The sequence below is a fragment of the Apodemus sylvaticus genome, chromosome 20 (genome assembly GCF_947179515.1).
Source record: "Apodemus sylvaticus chromosome 20, mApoSyl1.1, whole genome shotgun sequence".
NCBI lineage: Eukaryota > Metazoa > Chordata > Mammalia > Rodentia > Muridae > Apodemus > Apodemus sylvaticus.
This window is the reverse complement of record NC_067491.1, coordinates 37,405,838-37,426,031: the sequence shown is the minus strand read 5'-3', so window position 1 is coordinate 37,426,031 and position 20,194 is coordinate 37,405,838. Positions and strand designations below refer to the sequence as shown.

Here is a 20,194-nt window from a genome sequence, read left to right as displayed (position 1 = left end):
GTTCCCCCCTCCCCATATGTCCCATAAGTCCTCTTCTCTCCATCCATTCTCCTATCTTTCCCCCTCCCTTTTCTCTGTCCTGGTACTCCCCTACAATGCCGGATCAAGCCTTTCCAGGATTAGGGCCCACTTCTTCCTTCTTCATGGGAATCATTTGATATGCTAATTGTATCTTCAATATTCAGAGCTTCAGGGATAATTAATATCCACTTATCAATGATTGCATTCTATGTGTATTCTTTTGTGATTGCGTTACCTCGCTTAGGATGATATTTTCCAGTTCCATCCATTTGCCTAAAAAATTCATGAATTCATTGTTTTTAATTGCTGAATAGTACTCCATTGTGTATATATACCACATTTTCTGTATCCATTCCTCCATTGAGGGATATCTGGGTTCTTTCCAGCTTTTGGCTATTATAAATAAGGCTGCTATGAACATAGTGGAGCATGTATCCTTATTACATGCTGGGGAATCCTCTGGGTATATGCCTAGGAGAGGTATAGCAGGGTCCTCCAGAAGTGTCATCTCCAGTTCAGAACCTACTTTTATAAGGATGTTCTACTATACAGAAATAGTACTGCCAATGACCAGAACTGCAAATCTTAAATATTTTCTAAGATTATTCATATCAATATGAATATTTTGTGCAAACCTCCATACTCTGATATAAAAAATATGGAAATGCATTTAGATTTTGAGAAGTTTCCTTCACGGGAGCAGATTCTTAGAAACTCACATTAGTGTTTCTTCAGTCCATTGCCCTGAGACAGTAGTGTGTGCTAAGATAAATACCCAGCACCCCAGCTGTGAAGGGTACTGACAGTGAATAACTCTGAGGACATCCTCACTACTTGTGAATTTCCTCTCCCATCTCCTATGGTAATAGCTGCTGAGTTTCTCCAAACTCATGATGCTGGGACTTAACTGTGCCATTTCTAGAATCTACCCTTTTGTAGAAATAAAATAATCTCCTAAACACAGTCTTCTATGACAAATATCATAGTTTGAGTTTGGAAAACAAGGTATCAGGGATACACACGTTACTGAAAAGCCAAAATTAAACAAATAAACAAAAAATGATATAGCTTGTGTTGCAACCCAGCACTAAGTTACTATCTTCAAGTGCAGTGATGATGTTTTAGAATATTTGTAAAGCCTGGAGAGATATGGTGCACAAATTATAAAGCAAAGGCACTGAAAGCAAATCTGAATAAATAAAAAGATAAAGGAAAAAGAATAGAGAACGAATATGAAATAAACAATAAATATTTACAAGAAAGACTCAATTGTACTTTCCTTAGAGCAATACCAATTATAGCTGAAGAGTATTTGGAAGGTTTTGTGCTTAGGTCCACATTTAGGTCCCTGAAACACAAGGAAAAAAAGTTCATCATTCCAACAGACAGTTGTCCACCATTCCCTGGCTTCACTTTTTAAAATGAATTGCTTCTAACTTCATATGCAATTTGAAGATTGTTAGAAAAGGGGGAAAGACAGGAGCCCAAACAGCTTTTATTTAATCGTCAGAATAAATGTGTCTACCATGCAAAAGACTCTCCAGGCACAGCGCAATGGGGTTAGAGTTCTGCAGTTTTGCTGAAATGAAAGTGCACTGCCTCTCCTTGCTTTAAAGGTTGCTCTAGTTCCTTGCAAGCAAGCATGAACGAAGCACCAAAAGCTGTTTGACCTCATTACCTTGAATGACAAAGGAGACCTTACAGTTTTACATCAGATCAGTGGAAAAACAATTATGGGGGGGGAGGGGGAGGACGTGCAAACGTTTTCCCTCCGAGCTAAAGATTCAAGGCAATGTGTCTGGAATGTGTTCCTCTCTTCGGGCGGCCCCTCAATTCCATGAAACATCTGTCTCAATTTCCGCTCTTCCTGAAGCCCACTTTTAGTCTCTGCACAGTCATTCCACTGAAGCTGCCTCACTATGACCGCCCTGATGGAAACCTTGTGTGCTTCTGCAGATGCATCCCAGCTTCTCAGCTGGAGATTTCTGGCCAGGCCTCTTTAGTGTCTCTGGATACCTCCTGCGATATCAAGCAACCTACTGTTAGATTCACATTTGAAAGCAGGCATCCACACCTTCACAGAGTCTTTGAACAAAATCCTTAGGGTAATGTGCATATACGAATTAAATGCATCCTAGAGAAGGATGTTAAAAGAATATATTCCATAAATCTTATAAGTTGCTTATCATGCTGCAGCCTAAATGTACAAAGATAGAGGCATAATTCAATTACTATCTAATAGTACGATAGTAAAAGTACTAACTAATAGTATGGGTATGAAACCAACCAGTGGGCACACATGTAGGATAGAAAGGGGCTAAGTAGAGAACCTAGGAAAACATTCCTTAAATTTACATTATTTTATTAATAATGAAATGTACTTGTCTATCCAAAGTGTGAAAATATGTTTATCTTTTAAAATCACACGGTTATCATAAGACAAGTAATAAATAACTGATCTAATTTCTATGCCTGTTTCTGGAATTGCCAATCAGGAAATAAATAACTCAGAAGTAATTTGTGTGGTTTTGGATTTTTAATGAGTGAAAATTAATGCAGATGGGCGCATGCTAGTGTGATCAGTGAGGAATGTGGGATTTCTGGTAATATCATGGGAACAGCAGCCAGGACTGGAGTCAGGGTATTGCTGCTCCAAATGTCTTTATCAGATCTCCATCTGAGGCTTACAATGTCATAAGGAACAGCACACTTATCAAGAAACTGAAAGAAATGAACCCTAGCATAAGGGAAGGAAACTGAAAATGAGGCATTTCTAAAGACTTTTATAAGCAATAACTCATACCAGAAACGGCAAAAAAGAAAGTGAAATATGAAAAAGTATTCTAAAAAGTATAATTTGTTTTACCATTTTAAATGACTCCTATTGCCAAAGTTTGCAAAGATGACAATTTTAATATAATCAGATATTGTTGCAGGATTTAGTATCCATGTGGAAATATCTATAACAAATGGCATTCCTAATAAAATTACATAGTTTTCATGTAATTATATGCTTTGCCTCAGTAGGGAGATTACTTTCCAGTAAAAGGCCATTGAGGGCACCACAAATTAGTTTCGAGGAAGAGAAGATTTGATTTTCGGAAGTAAAAATCTAAAGGAAGAAAATATTAGTATCTCTATAGTTATCTTCAAGGGATGACGAGAGTAAACTGGGCTAAGAAGTGAAGGAGAGACTTTTGCATTTTGTTTTGCATGTGTTTGATTAAAGTGAATCTAAAAGCTATAATTTTATAAATAAAGCTTTATCATTAAAATAACAAGAGAGAGATTTCTAAACCTGCCACATGGAAAAAAAAAAAGTATGAAGTTCAAGGAAATGGTAACACAAAGGGCAAGGGGTCACTGAAACCAGTCCCTAAGATTCAAGAAATAAACTTTTGAAACCAATAATTGTATTTCTGAGAAACATTGCCAGCAGAAACACTGGTTGATTGTAAGAACAGGAGTGACATCTTGTGGCACAGAAGGACATATTTTTTACATTTGTGCCATGGTCATGGAGGGTGATTGAGGTTACTGTGAAATTCTGCTTGTTTTCAGACTGAGAAAGTGACTGAGAGGCTTTTTGGGAACAGAATGCTCCTCACCCCAGGCCCACAGCTAGGGGACAGCCAGGACGAGGATAAAGATGAAGAATCTACTCCCAGGCTGATTGATGGTTCTTCCCCACAGGAGCCAGAATTCCCAGGGCTTCTGGGTCCACACACCAACGAAGGTCAGATAAGTTAATACTGAATTATAACCAAATACACTTTGTTATCTCTCAGAACTATCAAGTTTTAAGTCCTCAAGGAGTCTGCCTTGCACTGCAAAAGAAGTCATGAATCCTAGGGTAGAACTTAAGGGTGTTGTATTGCTAAGCAGTCATGTTCTCCACCAGCCTTGTAAATATTTATGCTTTTATCCATAGGTTGTTGCTGTTCCCAACCTTGTCAGAGGAGTGTCTTATCAGAGTGGGTAATGGAAATACAGACTCATTTTGTACAGAATGCTGATCATAAGTGTAGAGGGAAAAGATTAAAATATGGTACCGCCCCACCAGGCCTCTGCTCCGAGTCTCTGTGGTTCTCTCTCTCCTCCCCAGCACCCAGTCCTTCTAAGTATCCAGGAAAGCATAACTCTTAAACTTGAGTAGTTAAAACAAATATATTTATGTGTATGAAACTCCCAATTACATAATGCCAAATTACAATGATAAAGTTTTATCCCAATATTTCTAACCTCTCAGCACACCAGAAACACATCTGATGCCATCTGGATCTGCATCTCCTCCTCCTCCGTGCCCTCCTGAAGCTTCCTGGCTCCCCCTCTCTCTGTGCCTCTTCTCTCCCCTCCAATCACTGGCCTCTCACTGTCTCATTGTGAATGGATAGGAAATATCTTGCATTACATAAGCACCTGTGTGTGCTCAGCCACAGATGGGGCATCTACACTAATGTCTACCACACCCAAGGACTCAGAAAACATCTTGAGATAGGAATCTCAAAACTATAGATCCAGGATGATGGGGAAGATGTTGCACCCATAAACTCACAACCACTCTAGTTACCAACACTGGATTAAGACAGCATGGATGACAGGAGAGCCTCAAAAGCTATGCATGGACTAGCTGGGGAGCAATTAGCTTCCCTGTCCCTCAAGGGATAAATCCACAACCACATGCATATGGGCAGTACTATGTAAACTCAATGGGTAAAAATAAATTAAAAATAAATGAGGGCATATGAAGCTAGGAGGCAGATAAAAGGGAAGGTACTGAGGGAGTTATAGGAGTAAGGGATATGTATACATTATGAGGATACATGAATAAATATATGAAACCTTCAAAGAAGAAACAATCCTAAAATTAAACAAACTTGCCAACTTTCAACTCTACTCCAAAAGAGACATGAATAATCCAAAGACAAAAAAAAAAATCTAGAATGTTGAAACACACTTTGAAGCATGGAGTTGCACATGGATTTTATAGTCAGGTATCAAATAGCTTTTCTAATGGATCTTTGTCCTGCTGGAAAGAATCAAATATCCAAAGACTCAGGATGGAAATATTTGCCTGGCATCATTACTTGAAATCTTTCTGGGCCATGTATTTCCAGAGCCCAGCACTGGATGAACTGATGGAAAGTTGTCTCGAGGTCAATGCAGCACAGTTCAAACCCGTAAGACATAATGGATGTTAACTAAAATAAAGACAACAAGTCATGATGATTGGGTATCTGCTGTCTGTGGGTCACAACAAAAGCACAGTGCAGCCATCTTTCACCCATTACAGTCTTTTTACGGTCTTAACAATACTTTGTTTTGCCTTTCAATAAGAAAGTCTTAATTTGTAAAGGGTAGTAATTTGTGGTTGAAAGCCAATTTATTACGATTTGAGACTTACTTATAGGAAATTGTTGGTCTTCTCCCTCACATCTCTTTATCCTAAATCTCTAGAACTTACTTATCCTATACAACCACTTATTTATATGTCAGTTCTCCTTGTAAATTCCCTTGTGCTCTGGCAAACAATACCCAGCTCCCTGTCTAAACTTTCAATATTGCAACTGAATTATAAAATCTTCTCCTTGCTATCCAATCATTGACAGTGATTTATGTCATCTCTTGGCAAAACCACAAATCTTTGGAGTAAGGACTATCACCTCCTTGATAAACAAGAAAAATAAATGCCAGCAAAATCACTGAAATTAATTAGTGAGTACAGGATGCAGACACTTTCCATGAAGTTAAATTTCTATGTAATAGAAAGCCACAAACAGTCAAGAAGACACCTGAGCAAGCTTACAAAGTGTCAATTTTCCAAATAGAGAATAGGAAAACTAAATGTACCTAAAACAGGAAAGATGGTTGAGGAATTTCAATATTTTACAAAGCTGACCACATGGGGCAGCAGTTGTATCCTGAGCGTTTTTACAGATACATTTTTTTTCAGATTATAATACAATTATATAATTTGTCCTCCTGCTCCATCATTTCAAATCTACCCTTCTCCCTTCGCCTTCTCTCAGAACCATTGTTTTCAGTTGGGGCAGAGGAAACAGAAACATAATACACAATCTTGTATTTATTTGCTTTTTAAAGAATTTCATTCATGATTAATATATTTACATAATTTTTATGACTCACTTTCTTCCCTGCAACTCCTCCTATGTCTCCTTTAAGTCCCTGTCAATTTGAAATATATTTTTCTTTAATAATTATTGACTAACATAAATAGGTGTGTACAAATGCACACGCGCACGTGCACACACACAAACACACACAGTATATGTGTATATGTATTTATCTTCCCAAGTCCATTTAATGTTGCTCACAGGTGTTTGGGACTGACCACTTAAGGATGGATAACCTGCCTGGAAGCTTGCCCCAGAAGGAAACTGTTTTCACCTCCCTCAGTAGCCATTGCCTAACTATAGTTTTTATTCTAGGAGTGATATAAAGCATTTCCCACATTCATGTGATAGGTCAGTTAGTGTTGTCAGTATGCAGGTCTTGTTTGGACAACACTGCTGTTGAGATTTCATAGCTGTAGCTTCCCTGTTTTCTCTAAAAGATCCTTTATATAGAGCAGCAGGTATCCTGGGCCTGTAGGTCTTATAAATATGTTCATATCCTCTTTCATGATACTGGACAAGACTTAGATGTAGGGATTATATTGTAGATGTATCTGTTGTAGCTGGGTACTTCACAGTTTATGCATTTTAACCAGTTATGGATCTCCATAATATTCTTCATCTCTTACAAAGAGAAACTTATTTGATGGGGAGTGAGACTCTTATCTGTGGATACAAAAAATAGGTATTTAGAATACAGATAGTAATGTATTGCTTTTATGGTATTAGCTTTAGTAGACTCTCTTCTAGTGTCTATAACCTCCCTTCTCATGGATAGTTGGCTAAGTTTACTTCTAAGCCTAGCCCTGTTTGCATAGCTTGGGCACAGTTGTAGTATTTGTCGTCAAGTGTGGACCCAATAATTTTTGAAATATCAACAAATTGATATTTTCTTATTTTATAACTAAGAGTCAATTGAGAGTATATGATGAAGTTAAAACTTAAATTACATTTTAATTTCCAGCAAAAAGCATACATTTGTGAATGTTTCACAGCTTGGAAAAAAATTTAGAACATTAAAATTCAAAACTTTCTCTTAACAAATTAATCCAATTCAAATGGTCATAATCTATGAGTACTAAAATAAAAATAAATTGCAATCCAAGTATAAAAATTATTGCAAGCAATTAATGCTAAAATATAAGACATTGTAACTGTCAACTAGACATAAATTAGTATCACCTGGAGTCTCAGTAAGTGATTGTCTAGATGAGAGTTGGCCCATGAGTGTATCTGATGAGATTGCCTTGATTACTTTAAATAACTGTAGAAGACACAGCATGAAAGTGGGTGACATCATTGCCCAGTTTGGGACCTTGACCTGGATAGGAGTAGAGGAGGCTACGTGAGCACCAAGCATGAAGACATTTATGCCTTTCTGCTCTTGGCTGGATGCGATGTGACAAGCTGATCCAAGCTCCTGCTGCTGTGACTTCCCTGTAGTGACAGATTGCAACCTGGAATTGTAAACAGTCATACACCTTTGGTATCTTAAATCCCTTTTTGTCAGTTTATTTTACCATAGCTTCAGACATTGAATTAGATCACATCACTTTACAAGAAACAGAAATACATCTTAGTTATGACCATCTTTTCTTCACCTTTGTTTTCAGCAAACACCTCTATACAATTTTCTTGTTTTTCTTCCCATCAGTTTTAGCTCCCACAGACTATAATCTGTCATCCATCACTACCATTCTACAGACTTTACAAAATCTGAATATGCCTGCAATACCAAATTCAAAAAGCTTTTCCAGCCTCATTTGTTTACTTGTTTGTTTGTTTATTTTTAAATGTGAGTGAAGCCCTTATTTTCTTTTAATTTTTTTTCTTTTTTAACTAGTTATTTTATTTATTTACATTTCAAACCTTACCATACTTCTGTTTCCCCTCCCCCATCTCCCTGCCTCTATGAGGGTGCTCACCCACACACCTACCCACTCCCTCCTCAGAGCCCTAGAATTCTCCCACCCTTGGTCATCCAGCCTCCACAGGACCAAGGGGCTCCCCTCCCATTGATGCCAGATAAGGCAATCCTCTGCTACATATGTAGCTGGAGGCATGGGCCCTTCCATGTGTACTCTTTGGTTGGTGGATTAGTCCCTGGGAGCTTTAGGAGGAGGGTCTGTCTTATTTATTTAACAGCAAAAATTTCCTTTCGGTTCAAACTCTTCCTCCATTTAGTGTCCACAATATGGCCCCATGCCCAATTGTTTTATACTTTCTTTCTGATCATTGCTTCTCTGTCTCTATTAAAGCTTCTTGTTTTCTATGTAAATGCTAATCATATAGTGAAGACTATTTGTCTATCTAGTCATTGCTATCACCATTATAAAAGGCAGGCCACCACAAACTCATACCCTCTCATCCCACTTTACTCTATTTCAGTCTGGCCATATTTTCAGACATAGTGATTTCTTAACAAGTAATATGGTACAGTAACTCTGTCCATCTAAAAGAAATGGAACAATAGTCATAAATAATATAAAATACCTTGGTGTGACTCTAAACAAGCAAATGAAAGACCTGTATGACAAGAACTTCAAATTCCTGAAGAAAGAAATTGAAGAAGACCTCAGAAGATGGAAATATTTCCTATGCTCAAGGATTGGCAGGATTAATATGGTAAAAAATTGACATCTTACCAAAAGCAATTTACAGATTCAATGCAATCCTCATCAAAATTCCAACCCAATTCTTCATAGAGTTAGAAAGAGCAATTCTCAAATTTATTTGGAATAACAAAAAACCTAGAATAGCAAAATCTATTCTCAATTAAAAAAAAAAAAAACTTCTGGGGGAATCACCATCCCTGAGCTCAAGCTATACTATAGAGCAGTAGTGATAAAAACTGCTTGGTATTGGTACAGAAACAGGCAACTAGATCAATGAAATAGAATTGAAGACCCAGAAATGAACCCACACACCTATGACCACTTGATCTTTGACAAAGCAGATAAGAGCATCCAGTTGAAATGAGACAGCATTTTCAACAAATGGTGCTGATTCAACTGGCAGTCAACATGTAGAAGAATGTGAATTGATCCATTCCTATCTCCTTGCACAAAGCTCAAGTCCAAGAGTTTCAAGGACCTTTACATAAAACCAGATACGCTGAATCTAATAGAAGAGAAAGTGGGGAAAAGCCTCAAATACTTTGGCATGGGGAGAAACAGAACACCAATGGCTTATGCTTTAAGAGCAACAATCAACAAACAGGACCTTATAAAACTGAAAAGCTTCTGTAAAGCAAAGGACACTCTCAGTTGGACAAAACGGTCACCCACAGATTGGGAAAAGATATTTACCAACCTTACATCCAACAGAGGGCTAATATCCAAAATATACAAAGAACATAAGAAGGTAGACTCCAGACAACCAAATAACCCTATCAAAAACTGGAGTACAGAACTAAATAAAGAATTATCAACCAAGGAATCTCTAATTGTTGAGAAATGCTTAAAGAAATGTTCAACATCCTTATTGATTAGGGAAGTACAAATCAAAAGGACCCGGAGATTCCACCTCACACCAGTCAGAATGGCTAAGATCAAAAATGTAGGTGACAGTAGATGTGGAGAAAGAGGAGCACTCCTCCATTGGCGGTGGGACTCAAGCAGTTAAAACCACTTTAGAAATTAGTCTGGCAACTCCTGAGAGAATTGAACATTCTTACTGAAGACCCAGCTATACTGCTCCTGGGCATATACCAAAAGATACTCCATCATATAACAAGGACACATGCTCCACTATGTTCCTAGCAGACTTACTTATAATAGCCAGAAGCTGGAAACAACCCAGATGTCACTCAACAGAAGAATGGATACAGAAAATGTGATATATATATATATATATATATACACACACACGCACACACACACACACACACACAGAGTGGAGTACTACGCAGAGATTAAAAACAATGACTTCATAAAATTCACAGGTAAATGGATGGAACTAGAAAATATCATCCTGAGCGAGGCAGCCCAAACAAAAGAACACACATGGTATGTATTCACTAATAGGTAGATACTAGCTCAAAAGCACACAATGCCCATGATACAACCTACAGCCCCTGTGGAGCATAGAAGGAAGGACGACCAGGGGTTGAATGCTTCAGTCCTGCATTGATGAGAGGAATATCATGACAGGGAAGTGGAAGAGGGCTGACTGGAGAAGGGGCGATGGCTTATGGGATTTTGGGGGGAGGGGAGAACCAGGAAAGGGAAGAACATTTGAAATGTAAATAAAGAATAAAAAATGTAAATAAAGAATAAAAATTTTAAAAAAAGAAAAGAGAGGTTGAAAGGGGAGGGAGAAAGGAGGGGGGGAATAAGAATGGCAATATAAAACACTGGACAGAGCTATAGAGGGCCAGTAAATTGAATAAAAATAATTAGCAGTGGGACTGAGGACCTGGAAATAACCACTGGAGGGTCCCAGACACTGAAGAAACGTGAGACTCCTAGGACCCAGCAGGATTGACTTTAGCACAGAGAAGGGGGAGAGAGAACCTGTGGAGACCACCACCAGTAGATAGGCACAGCCCCTGGTTGAGGGATGGGACCACCTACCCATCTCAAAGGTTTGTAAGCCAGAAATGTTCCTGTCCAAAGGAAGTACAGGGATAAAAAATGGAACAGAGGCTGAAGGAAGAGCACGCTGGGCACGATCCCACCTGGGGATACATTTTTTTTTCTTGCACACACCAACCCCAACACTGTTGCCTTGGTCAAAAGAAGCTTGCTGACAGGAACCTAATGTGGCAATTCCTTGGGTGGTCTGGCCAGCAACTGACCAGTGCAGATGTAGTTACTTGAAACCAACCATCAGATTGAACTCAGGAAACCTGATGGGGAAGCTGGCAGAAGGCCTGGAGGAGTGAAGGGGACTGCAACCCCATTGGAAGAACAGCATAGGCTGGCCTGACTATCCAGTTTTCCCAAAGTCTAGAGCACCAGCCAAGGAGTGTACCTGGAAGGATCCATGGCTCCAGATACACATGTAGCAGAAGATGGCCATGCCTGACAGGAAGGCCCTTGGTCTCAGGAAGGTTTGACTCCCAGAGTAGGGAGATGCTGAAGCAGTGGGGCGGGAGAGTGTGGGTGGGTAGGGGAGCACCCTCATATAGGCAAAGGGGAGGGAGATGGCAGATGTGGGATGGAGGGGTTGGTGGAGGGGGTAACCCCGAAGTGGGCTATCATTTGAGAAGTAAATGAATGGAATGATAAATAAAAAGAAAGAAAGAAAGGGAGGAGGGAAAGGGAGGGAGGGAGGGAGGGAGAAAGAGAGAGAGAGAGAGAGAGAGAGAGAGAGAGAGAGAGAGAGAGAGAGAGAGAGGATCTGCTATGATCTGCTATAGCACAATAGGAAAGGGCTCTCAGCTGGAGTGTGTTTGGAGTGATTTTAGAATATGTGAAATACATCAGGAAGGTCTGAAAGATTTTAATCTTGCATACAAAGCAAGCAGAATCCCATTTTCCTTAGAATTCTGTCACTGCCATATAACCATTTATCTATGTGTTTCAGACTTTCCTACTTGTCTTCTGTGCACTTGTATAAGTACCACGGTATACTGCGATGACCATGAACTGGATGCCATTCCTCCACTGCCCAAGAAGACTACATATTTCTATTCACGCTTTAACAGAATTAAAAAGATCAACAAAAATGACTTTGCAAGCTTAAGTATGGACATAAATAGTCATCTTTCCTTGTAGACCTGCATGAATTTTTAACCATGTGAAATGTTGGTACTTAGGATGAAACTTTTATTCAAAAAAGCTCAAAAATTACTTTTTTACATAAATATTTAAAATTATGTTTTGGAATTGAGAAGATGGAAGAAGACATAGTTAATAGCCAATAGGAAATTACATAATTGTTTTTGTTTTCAAACTATTTTAACTAAGTTTAATTATCAATAGCTTATTTTATAAGCTACGACTAATTTTCACACTATAATGTTGGATTCACTGCCATGGTATTAAATTAACAAGTGTTAGTCCTTCTTTGATAGTTTTCCATTAAAGCACAATTGATTTATGATTGTAGAATATGAACTTAAATTCTACTTTAGAATAATTGCCTTCTTAGAAGAATTTTAGTAGTTGTCTTGATAAAAGCATTTCAACAATATAAATATTTATTTTTAATGTCTATATCTTGGACTATCTGAAAAAAAGTAGCACTTTTTTTCCTGAGGAAAACACTTTAAAGAATAAATTCCAGACAAAGATTATGAAAAATGTAAAGAAAAGAACAGTTACTTAAAATACAATATGACCATTTATTTAGTAAAATGACAACTTCTTCTAGAAATATGAGCACAGATCTCATTTGAAAAGCACTTACATAAAATAATTATTTTATTACAGGCATAATACAAATTAATATTGATATTTATATTTGTGATATGCATTTACTCATGTTTTGTTTGAGTCAACCATATTCAAGAATGTTTAGCTATTGCCATTTTTTTTCTTCTAGGTGATTTGAAAAGGATTGATCTGACATCAAATTTAATATCAGAGATTGATGAAGATGCATTCCGAACACTGCCTCGCCTCCGAGAGCTGGTTCTGCGTGACAATAAGATAAAGCAGCTTCCAGAATTGCCAAACACTTTGACATTTATTGATATCAGCAACAATAGACTGGGAAGGAAAGGCATTAAGCAAGAAGCATTTAAAGTAAGTTTTTCATGCCACATGCATATAGAAACCCCTTCTTCTTTGTCGTGGTCTAGCCGTTGCTCATCTCCAAAAAAAAAAAAAAAAAAAAAAAAAAAAAAAAATTATGGAATTGGCAATTTTACCTTCTGAAATAAGCTCCTCTGCATTATCTATGGAAACTGAAAATAAGGTATATTCTGATTCATTCTGAGATTGCTCAAGCCCTATGAATGGGAAGCAGGGTTTGAATTAGAAGTCAGTGGCCCTTGGACACATATTTGCAAAAGGTTCCCAGAAGAAAAGACAGAAAATTTAGCTTTCCATAGAATTCCAAACATCGGGAGATACCAAGTTGGGTAACTGGATGGGAAGGATGTATTGCTTTGAGGTCAGAAGGACATAGTCTAGATACATTATCCCTTGGGAATATGTTTGTTAAGTGAAGAAAACAAGTCTGAATCTGGAAGCCCTGCTTAGAACAATGTCTGTGATCACAGAACTAGCTAGCTAGTTTTCTTATGCACCCATCATCCCATAGGAATTTCTCCTCTAGATATAGGATGAATGGCAAGTTTTTACTTGGTCTGTGAAGGTAAAATTATGGTACTCAGGGAGTTGGTGGTGAAAAAAAAGTGAACTTCTAAAGCCTTAAATATCCTGCCAATGGTAGCTGAGTTTAGGGCATCTCATCCTATACAATGGCAAGTGTTGAAATGAGAGGGCATGAGTGGAGATGAATTTTCACTCCTTCACTGGGGTGCTTTGCTAGTGTACACCAGTTAATGTCTAAACGTTTTCTATCTTGCCTTTCTCTAGTTTTCCTTACTGAGCATTTTGTCATTCTGCTAAAGAGGTCTTCATTTTTCTAAACCTATAAAATAAAAGAATGTGTAAAGAATACACACACACACACACACACACACACACATATATATATATATATATATATATATATATATATATATTAGATCCTTCAGTATCTAATTTTAAAACATATTTAGTGGAAAACAGCTGCCTCATGTAAACTGAGAAATTATATAGAATGTAACAAGATTGTTTTCTAAATGACTGAAACATAATTTTCATTTTTATAAAACAGTACGTTTAAGGCCAAATTTTCCAAAATTGATAGAATTGTCTAGTAATTTTGGAACCAGGGTCCTGACAGGGATGTGTTAGTTTAAATTCACTGCATAGATGAGAAGCTCAGTCTTCCATATGGTTGTTTACAGGATATGTATGATCTCCACCATCTCTATATCACGGATAACAGTTTGGACCATATCCCTCTGCCACTCCCAGAAAGTCTGCGGGCTCTTCACCTCCAGGTAGGTTTCTCATGGTGAACTGAGCTTGAAAACCCCACGATGAACAAAAACAAATAGAAGGAAGTCAGGACTCCCAACGTCATGCATCATGACCCATTGACATGTGCATCAATTTTCCTGCTTCTGTTCCTTTACCAGTCACTCCATCCACTAATAAAGTGTTTGCATCTTCACAGGTCTATCTATTCTAGTAAATTGATAGTAGCTTCAGTTGTTACTTTTATTCTTTTAGAAATGAAATTTAGATATCAAAGATTTTTCTTTAAACTGAAAGATTCATCCAGTTAAGGTTCATAAGGGGGAGGCAAAAATCTAGTTTGCTTTATAGTTTGCAGAAAAAAATTTAGGCTCATTTTTTTTTTTAAAAAATCATCTTTTATAAAGAAGTAAGTTCAGTACAAAGGCACCCACATGTCTTGACAAAATGACAAATTTACATTTCTTTAATCAAAGAAGTTCTGTTTTGGTCTTTTTATCTTCTCTTGTAAAACAAAACAACAAAAAACAAAAATCAACAAAAAACCCAAGATAAACAAACAAAACAAAATATAAATAGTTGAAAGTTATTTCTATTCACATTAAACAGAATCTTATTTTGGGGAGGAAATGAAAAACACATTTTCACAAATGTTATAACCTAATAGTTTCTAAGTAAATTTCATTGCCATCCATATGATTGCACTGTACTCTGTGAAACAATTTTAGCTATTGAAACAATGGTAGATAATTTACTTCACACCCACAGGGCTTAATAGCCATAATAAAGTATCTCTGGTATATTCTAACTTTTGGTGGAATAAATAAATAGAAAAGATATCCACTGTTTGCTGAAAGACAAGCAAGAAGTAATTTGGGTCTCAGTGATTTTCTCAGTACATTATATTACTATTTACATCTGCATTTTTCTTATTCCTGGTAATGGCTTTATTTTTATATATAGTATTTTGTAGTATTTCTGTATATATCTGAAAGATGGCTAACTTGTCTCTTGAATTTTTCTTACCAGCATTATTTCCTTTTTATGTTTTAATCTTTTACAAAGAATTTTAAATAATAGAAAGTAAGAGTATGTCCTGACAAAAGTTAATATTATCCCAGTAACAAAATCAGACTTAGACAAATTTATCAATAGAAGAGAAAACAATGCATGTTATAAACATAATCCAACATGCCAAGCAACATTCCAAATCCACTAGCATGTTGAAATAATGGCATACCATTAGCAAGTAGAAGTTATTTCAAGAATAAAAGAATAGTATAACCATTACCAGGAAATGACATAAATATGCCATAAGGTCAAAAACTCAGGAGACAGCAGGTGTTGGTGAGGATGTGGAGAAAGAGGAACACTCCTCCACTGCTGGTGGGATTGCAAGATGGTGCAACCACTTTGGAAATCAGTCTGGCGGTTCCTCAGAAAACTGGGCATGTCACTTCTTGAGGACCCTGTTATACCACTACTGGGCATATATCCAGAGGATTCTTCAGCATGCAATAAGGACACATGCTCCACTATGTTCATAGCAGCCCTATTTGTAGTAGCCAGAAGCTGGAAAGAACCTAGATGCCCTTCCACGGAGGAATGGATACAAAACATGTGGTATATTTACACAATGGAGTACTATTCAGCCATTAGAAACAATGAATTCATGAAATTCTTAGACAAATGGATGGAGCTGGAGAACATCATACTAAGTGAGGTAACCCAGTCTCAAAAGATCAATCATGGTATGCACTCACTGATAAGTGGATATTAGCCTAGAAACTTTGAATACCCAGGACATAATCCACAAATTAAATGATGTCCAAAAAGAATGGAGGAGTGGCCCCTGGTTCTGGAAAGACTCAGTGCAAGAGTATAGGGGAATTCCAGAACAGGGAAGTGGGAAGGGGTAGATGGAAAAATAGGGGGAGGGAAGAGGGCTTATGGGATCTGTGGGGAGTGGGGACCCAGAAAAGGGGAAATCATTTGCAATGTAAATTAAAAAAATAAAAAAAATATGCCATAGTAACAGAAGAGAAGACAGAACTGCCTTGTTGTCTAAATAGATATGGAAAATGCATTTGACAAAATTCAATACCTCTTTCTTACAAATTCTCTGAAGATACAAAACTAGGAATAGAAGGACATTTGGCAACACAATCATTCCAAACCCACACAAACATATTATAATACAGTATTGCTAAGCCCAGAAACAAGAAGGGGACTCTTTAGTCTTAGTACCTTATTAAATATTATATTTGACAGTTCTACTGAGAAAAACAGAAAAGGTAAATTAAATTAACAATTAATACACAGATGGCAAAGGAAGCAGGTTTTCTACTTTTCCTTTCAGATGACAATACCTTATACACAGAAAATCTGACAGAATCCATTACAAGGTATCTGCACTTATGAGCTCAGCAACGTGACAAACAGCGAGATCATTTGTAAATGTGTTATATTTCTAAGAACCATATTAAGAAAGTATTTTATCTACCATCTGTTTGTCATCTATCAGCTTAACATGTGTCTATGTCCCTGTCTGTCTGTCTGCCTGCCTGCTGCCTGTCTGTCTATCTATCTATCTATCTATCTATCTATCTATCTATCTATCTATCTATCTTTCTTTCTTTCTTTCTTCCTATCTATCAATCTATCTATCTATCTATCTATCTATCTATCTATCTATCTATCTATCTATCTATCTATCTTTCTTTCTTCCTATCTATCTATCTAATGGTCGCCTCTTCTTTCCAGTATTCAATATTTTTTGGAAACACATCTATCTATCTATCTATCTATCTATCTATCTATCTATCTATCTATCTATCTATCTTGTCTTTGGCTTAGAATCTTAGTATGTTACCTTAGCTAGCTTGGAATTTCCTATATATCTCAGATACAACCTGAAACATGTCAGAGAGCTTCTTGTCTTTGCCTCCTCAGGGTGAAAATTTTAAGATCACACTATGACACACCAACAAATCCTTTCTCTTTAATAATGACATTTATTTTTAAATACTAAAACTAATTTAGCAAAAGGATAGTAAGCATTGTACACAATCAAAGATGCAGCACAGAAGTAAATAGTTATAAGGTCTAGATATAGTAAAAATACCTTAATACTATGGATTAAAAAACTGTTATTATTGAGATGCACATGCTTCCTAAATTCATCTACATGTTGTACATATAGCAAATTGTAAGGAAGTAATTAAGTCCTTAACATAGCATTGGAGTTCAGAAGTATAACAGGCTATAAGGCCAACATATCTCTGTATTATTTCGTGATAGTTTGGGATCCATAATCCATAATATAATATATCATGATAGTGTAAGATCAACTGTATCTCTGTATACTGGCTATGAAAAAATATAAAATGATCTAATACTCACATCCATAACTATGCTTCTGGTTTCAAAAAACACATGTGTTCTGCTGTTTGGGGAACAAAATGTTGTAGCTACTTTTGAAATTACTTCAGGAGTTCCTCTAAATTAAAAAGAGAGTTATAACTCAACAATTTGTTAATTGCATGTAGGCATAAGAGAAAGGAATTATTTGTCTCCACATAAGACTTTCACACAAATATTCATGAAACCAGTTTTCAAGAGAGCTATAAAGCCATTGTTGTCTTAGGTAACAATCCACTCCTGCATTAACAAATGATTGGATAACAAAAATATATGCATTTAATGAAATACTCAGAGGTAATAAAAATAAGGAAAACATCACCATATACAATAACCCATGTGAACTTTTAACCTATGACAGTTAGTAAACAACCCTCACTACTGCCTCATAAGCCAATTTGTAATGGTCGCCTCTTCTTTCCAGTATTCAATATTTTTTGGAAACACATATTTGTTTCAAAAATAACATTTAATAATTCCACATATGTGTACCGAGGATAGAGAAATCTGTCATAAACAAAATGACAGGTAATATAAAATCTTCCCAGGATTAGGGGAAAAAAACATCTGCTTCCCAACTTGCTCATTTCAGCCAAGGCTCAGGGCTTTGTGATTGCTTTCTTTGTTCCCAGGATGCTTTTCCCTTGACTCTTTCCATGCTCATGGTTCTTGTACCACTTTGTCATCAAAGTTTTCATCATTCTTCGAAACACTTCTTTCTTTCAATATTCCCCACCATCTGCTTATGGTCCATTAACATACATCCCATTATGTAACACATACTGGTAAGAACCTGTCTACTTTGTTAACTAATTGTATACTTACGGCACAAGCAGTGCTTGGTATATAATAATCATAGAATACATAGTTTTGATTGGTGGAATAAATAAAAGAATTAAAAGAAGTGACTCAAAATGTACGACTATTCTACTCAATACCTCGGGGGTGTTAACGTCTTGTCTTTTCACTTTTTTTTCTTTTTTAGAATAATGACATTCTGGAGATGCATGAGGATACATTCTGTAATGTTAAAAATTTAACTTATGTCCGTAAGGCATTAGAGGATATTCGCCTGGATGGAAACCCCATCAACCTCAGCAAAACTCCTCAAGCGTACATGTGTCTGCCTCGTTTGCCCATTGGAAGTTTTATCTAATGTTAGGATGTTAGGCAAACATCAGAACTGTGATACTTTCTATAGCCAGGTGAAGCATATCTCCCTTCAGAAACAAACTCAGTATATTTGTGACGCATTAATAAATGTGGCATGATTATATAAACAATAAGCTAAGGGTGTTAAGATAAAATAAGAGTTCAATAATTTAACTAAACATGATTAGGGATAAATTAACAAGATATATAGACGGTAAATTGACTATGTATTTTAACTAGTCGTCAAATATCATACAATTTGAACATGTAGGTGTTCATGTCATGTTCAAGAATGTTTATGTAAGAAATAAAGCATTTGGAATGAATACTATAGATATGTTACTAAGATGTAGACATTTAATTAAACTTCTCTAGTCTTTATTTTCACTGATGTATGTTTTTCCACCTGATTCATTTAAGAGCACAAAGAAAATATTAAATGTTTTTGAAATATATATGGTCTTGTGAAAAAGTATTTCTTATAGTATGCAAATAACTGTAATCCATAGCAATACACATTCCTTCAGTTTCTTAATGACATCTATCATCTTTAAGTCCATCAGCTCAATTTGCAGCTTTGATTAGTTAATAGTTACCTGCATCCCTCTACATATAAAAAATAAAACATGGGATAGAGAACATATTAATAATGCTGTGATAACCACAGCAGGGAAAGCATAAAAATTGTAAGGAGAGTGTGTCTTTTGAAATATTTTGAAAAATAAGTAAATGTGAATAAATGGTTAAAAACTGAGAGAATGCAAAAGCTATGCTTTCAGATGTAAGACCCCACGTTCAACACACTGATTTACTATAGGACTGTATTGAAAAATTCCCTCAGAAACAAAAGTAAAAACAATTTCTCCTTTCACAAATACATGTCTGGCAGATGTGTTACACGTATATGCATAAAGCCATTACATATCTGTACACATGAACATTATGTATAAGTGCAAAATAAACTAAGTACACTGGGCTGTGCTTGTATAATAGCTCAACATTCCCTGGGGACATTTCTACATGAGTACAGCTCCTGGATTTCTGAAAAGCCATTCCATTCCTTATCTGTGAATATTACATTTACACCAATGTCAAAATGTCCAATGTTTGAGTATAAATAACTTTACATGCTTGAGAATGTCTCTATGGATAAAGTCATAGATATTGGAGTCTGAGTAGTATACCATTTAAGTTCTTAGTAAGTGTTATGAAATTTTCTTAAAGTATACTATGTGAATTTTCTTTAGCCTTGGGAGGGGGTTGCAGTGTGATATAGATGCAGCATGTAGGGCTGAGCAGCTTAACAACACTTCTGCTCATTTTGACCAGTTGTGCATCTGTATTATCTCTGTGTTCTGCAAAAGCATCCTTCTCTGCTGAGGGCTGAGAGCTATGCCAACCTATAAGCATGAAAACAAGTATTTAGAAGGCAACCCAGGAAGGGAAATATCACGTTAAATGTAAACAAATAAAATGATTAATGAATAA

The 20,194-nt window shown here is 36.6% G+C and overlaps 1 protein-coding gene across 1 annotated transcript in view; it reads left to right on the top strand.

Moving 5' to 3' along the window:
• Epyc (epiphycan) overlaps nucleotides 1-18,710 on the top strand; it is a 30,342-nt gene extending 11,632 nt beyond the window's left edge. Inside the window, exons 2-6 of the mRNA XM_052165989.1 lie at nucleotides 3,583-3,757; nucleotides 11,685-11,843; nucleotides 12,645-12,847; nucleotides 14,062-14,157; nucleotides 18,540-18,710. Coding sequence (XP_052021949.1) covers nucleotides 3,583-3,757; nucleotides 11,685-11,843; nucleotides 12,645-12,847; nucleotides 14,062-14,157; nucleotides 18,540-18,710 — 804 coding nt within the window. The remainder of the gene's footprint in view (nucleotides 1-3,582; nucleotides 3,758-11,684; nucleotides 11,844-12,644; nucleotides 12,848-14,061; nucleotides 14,158-18,539) is intronic.
• Nucleotides 18,711-20,194: the final 1,484 nt, after the last annotated feature.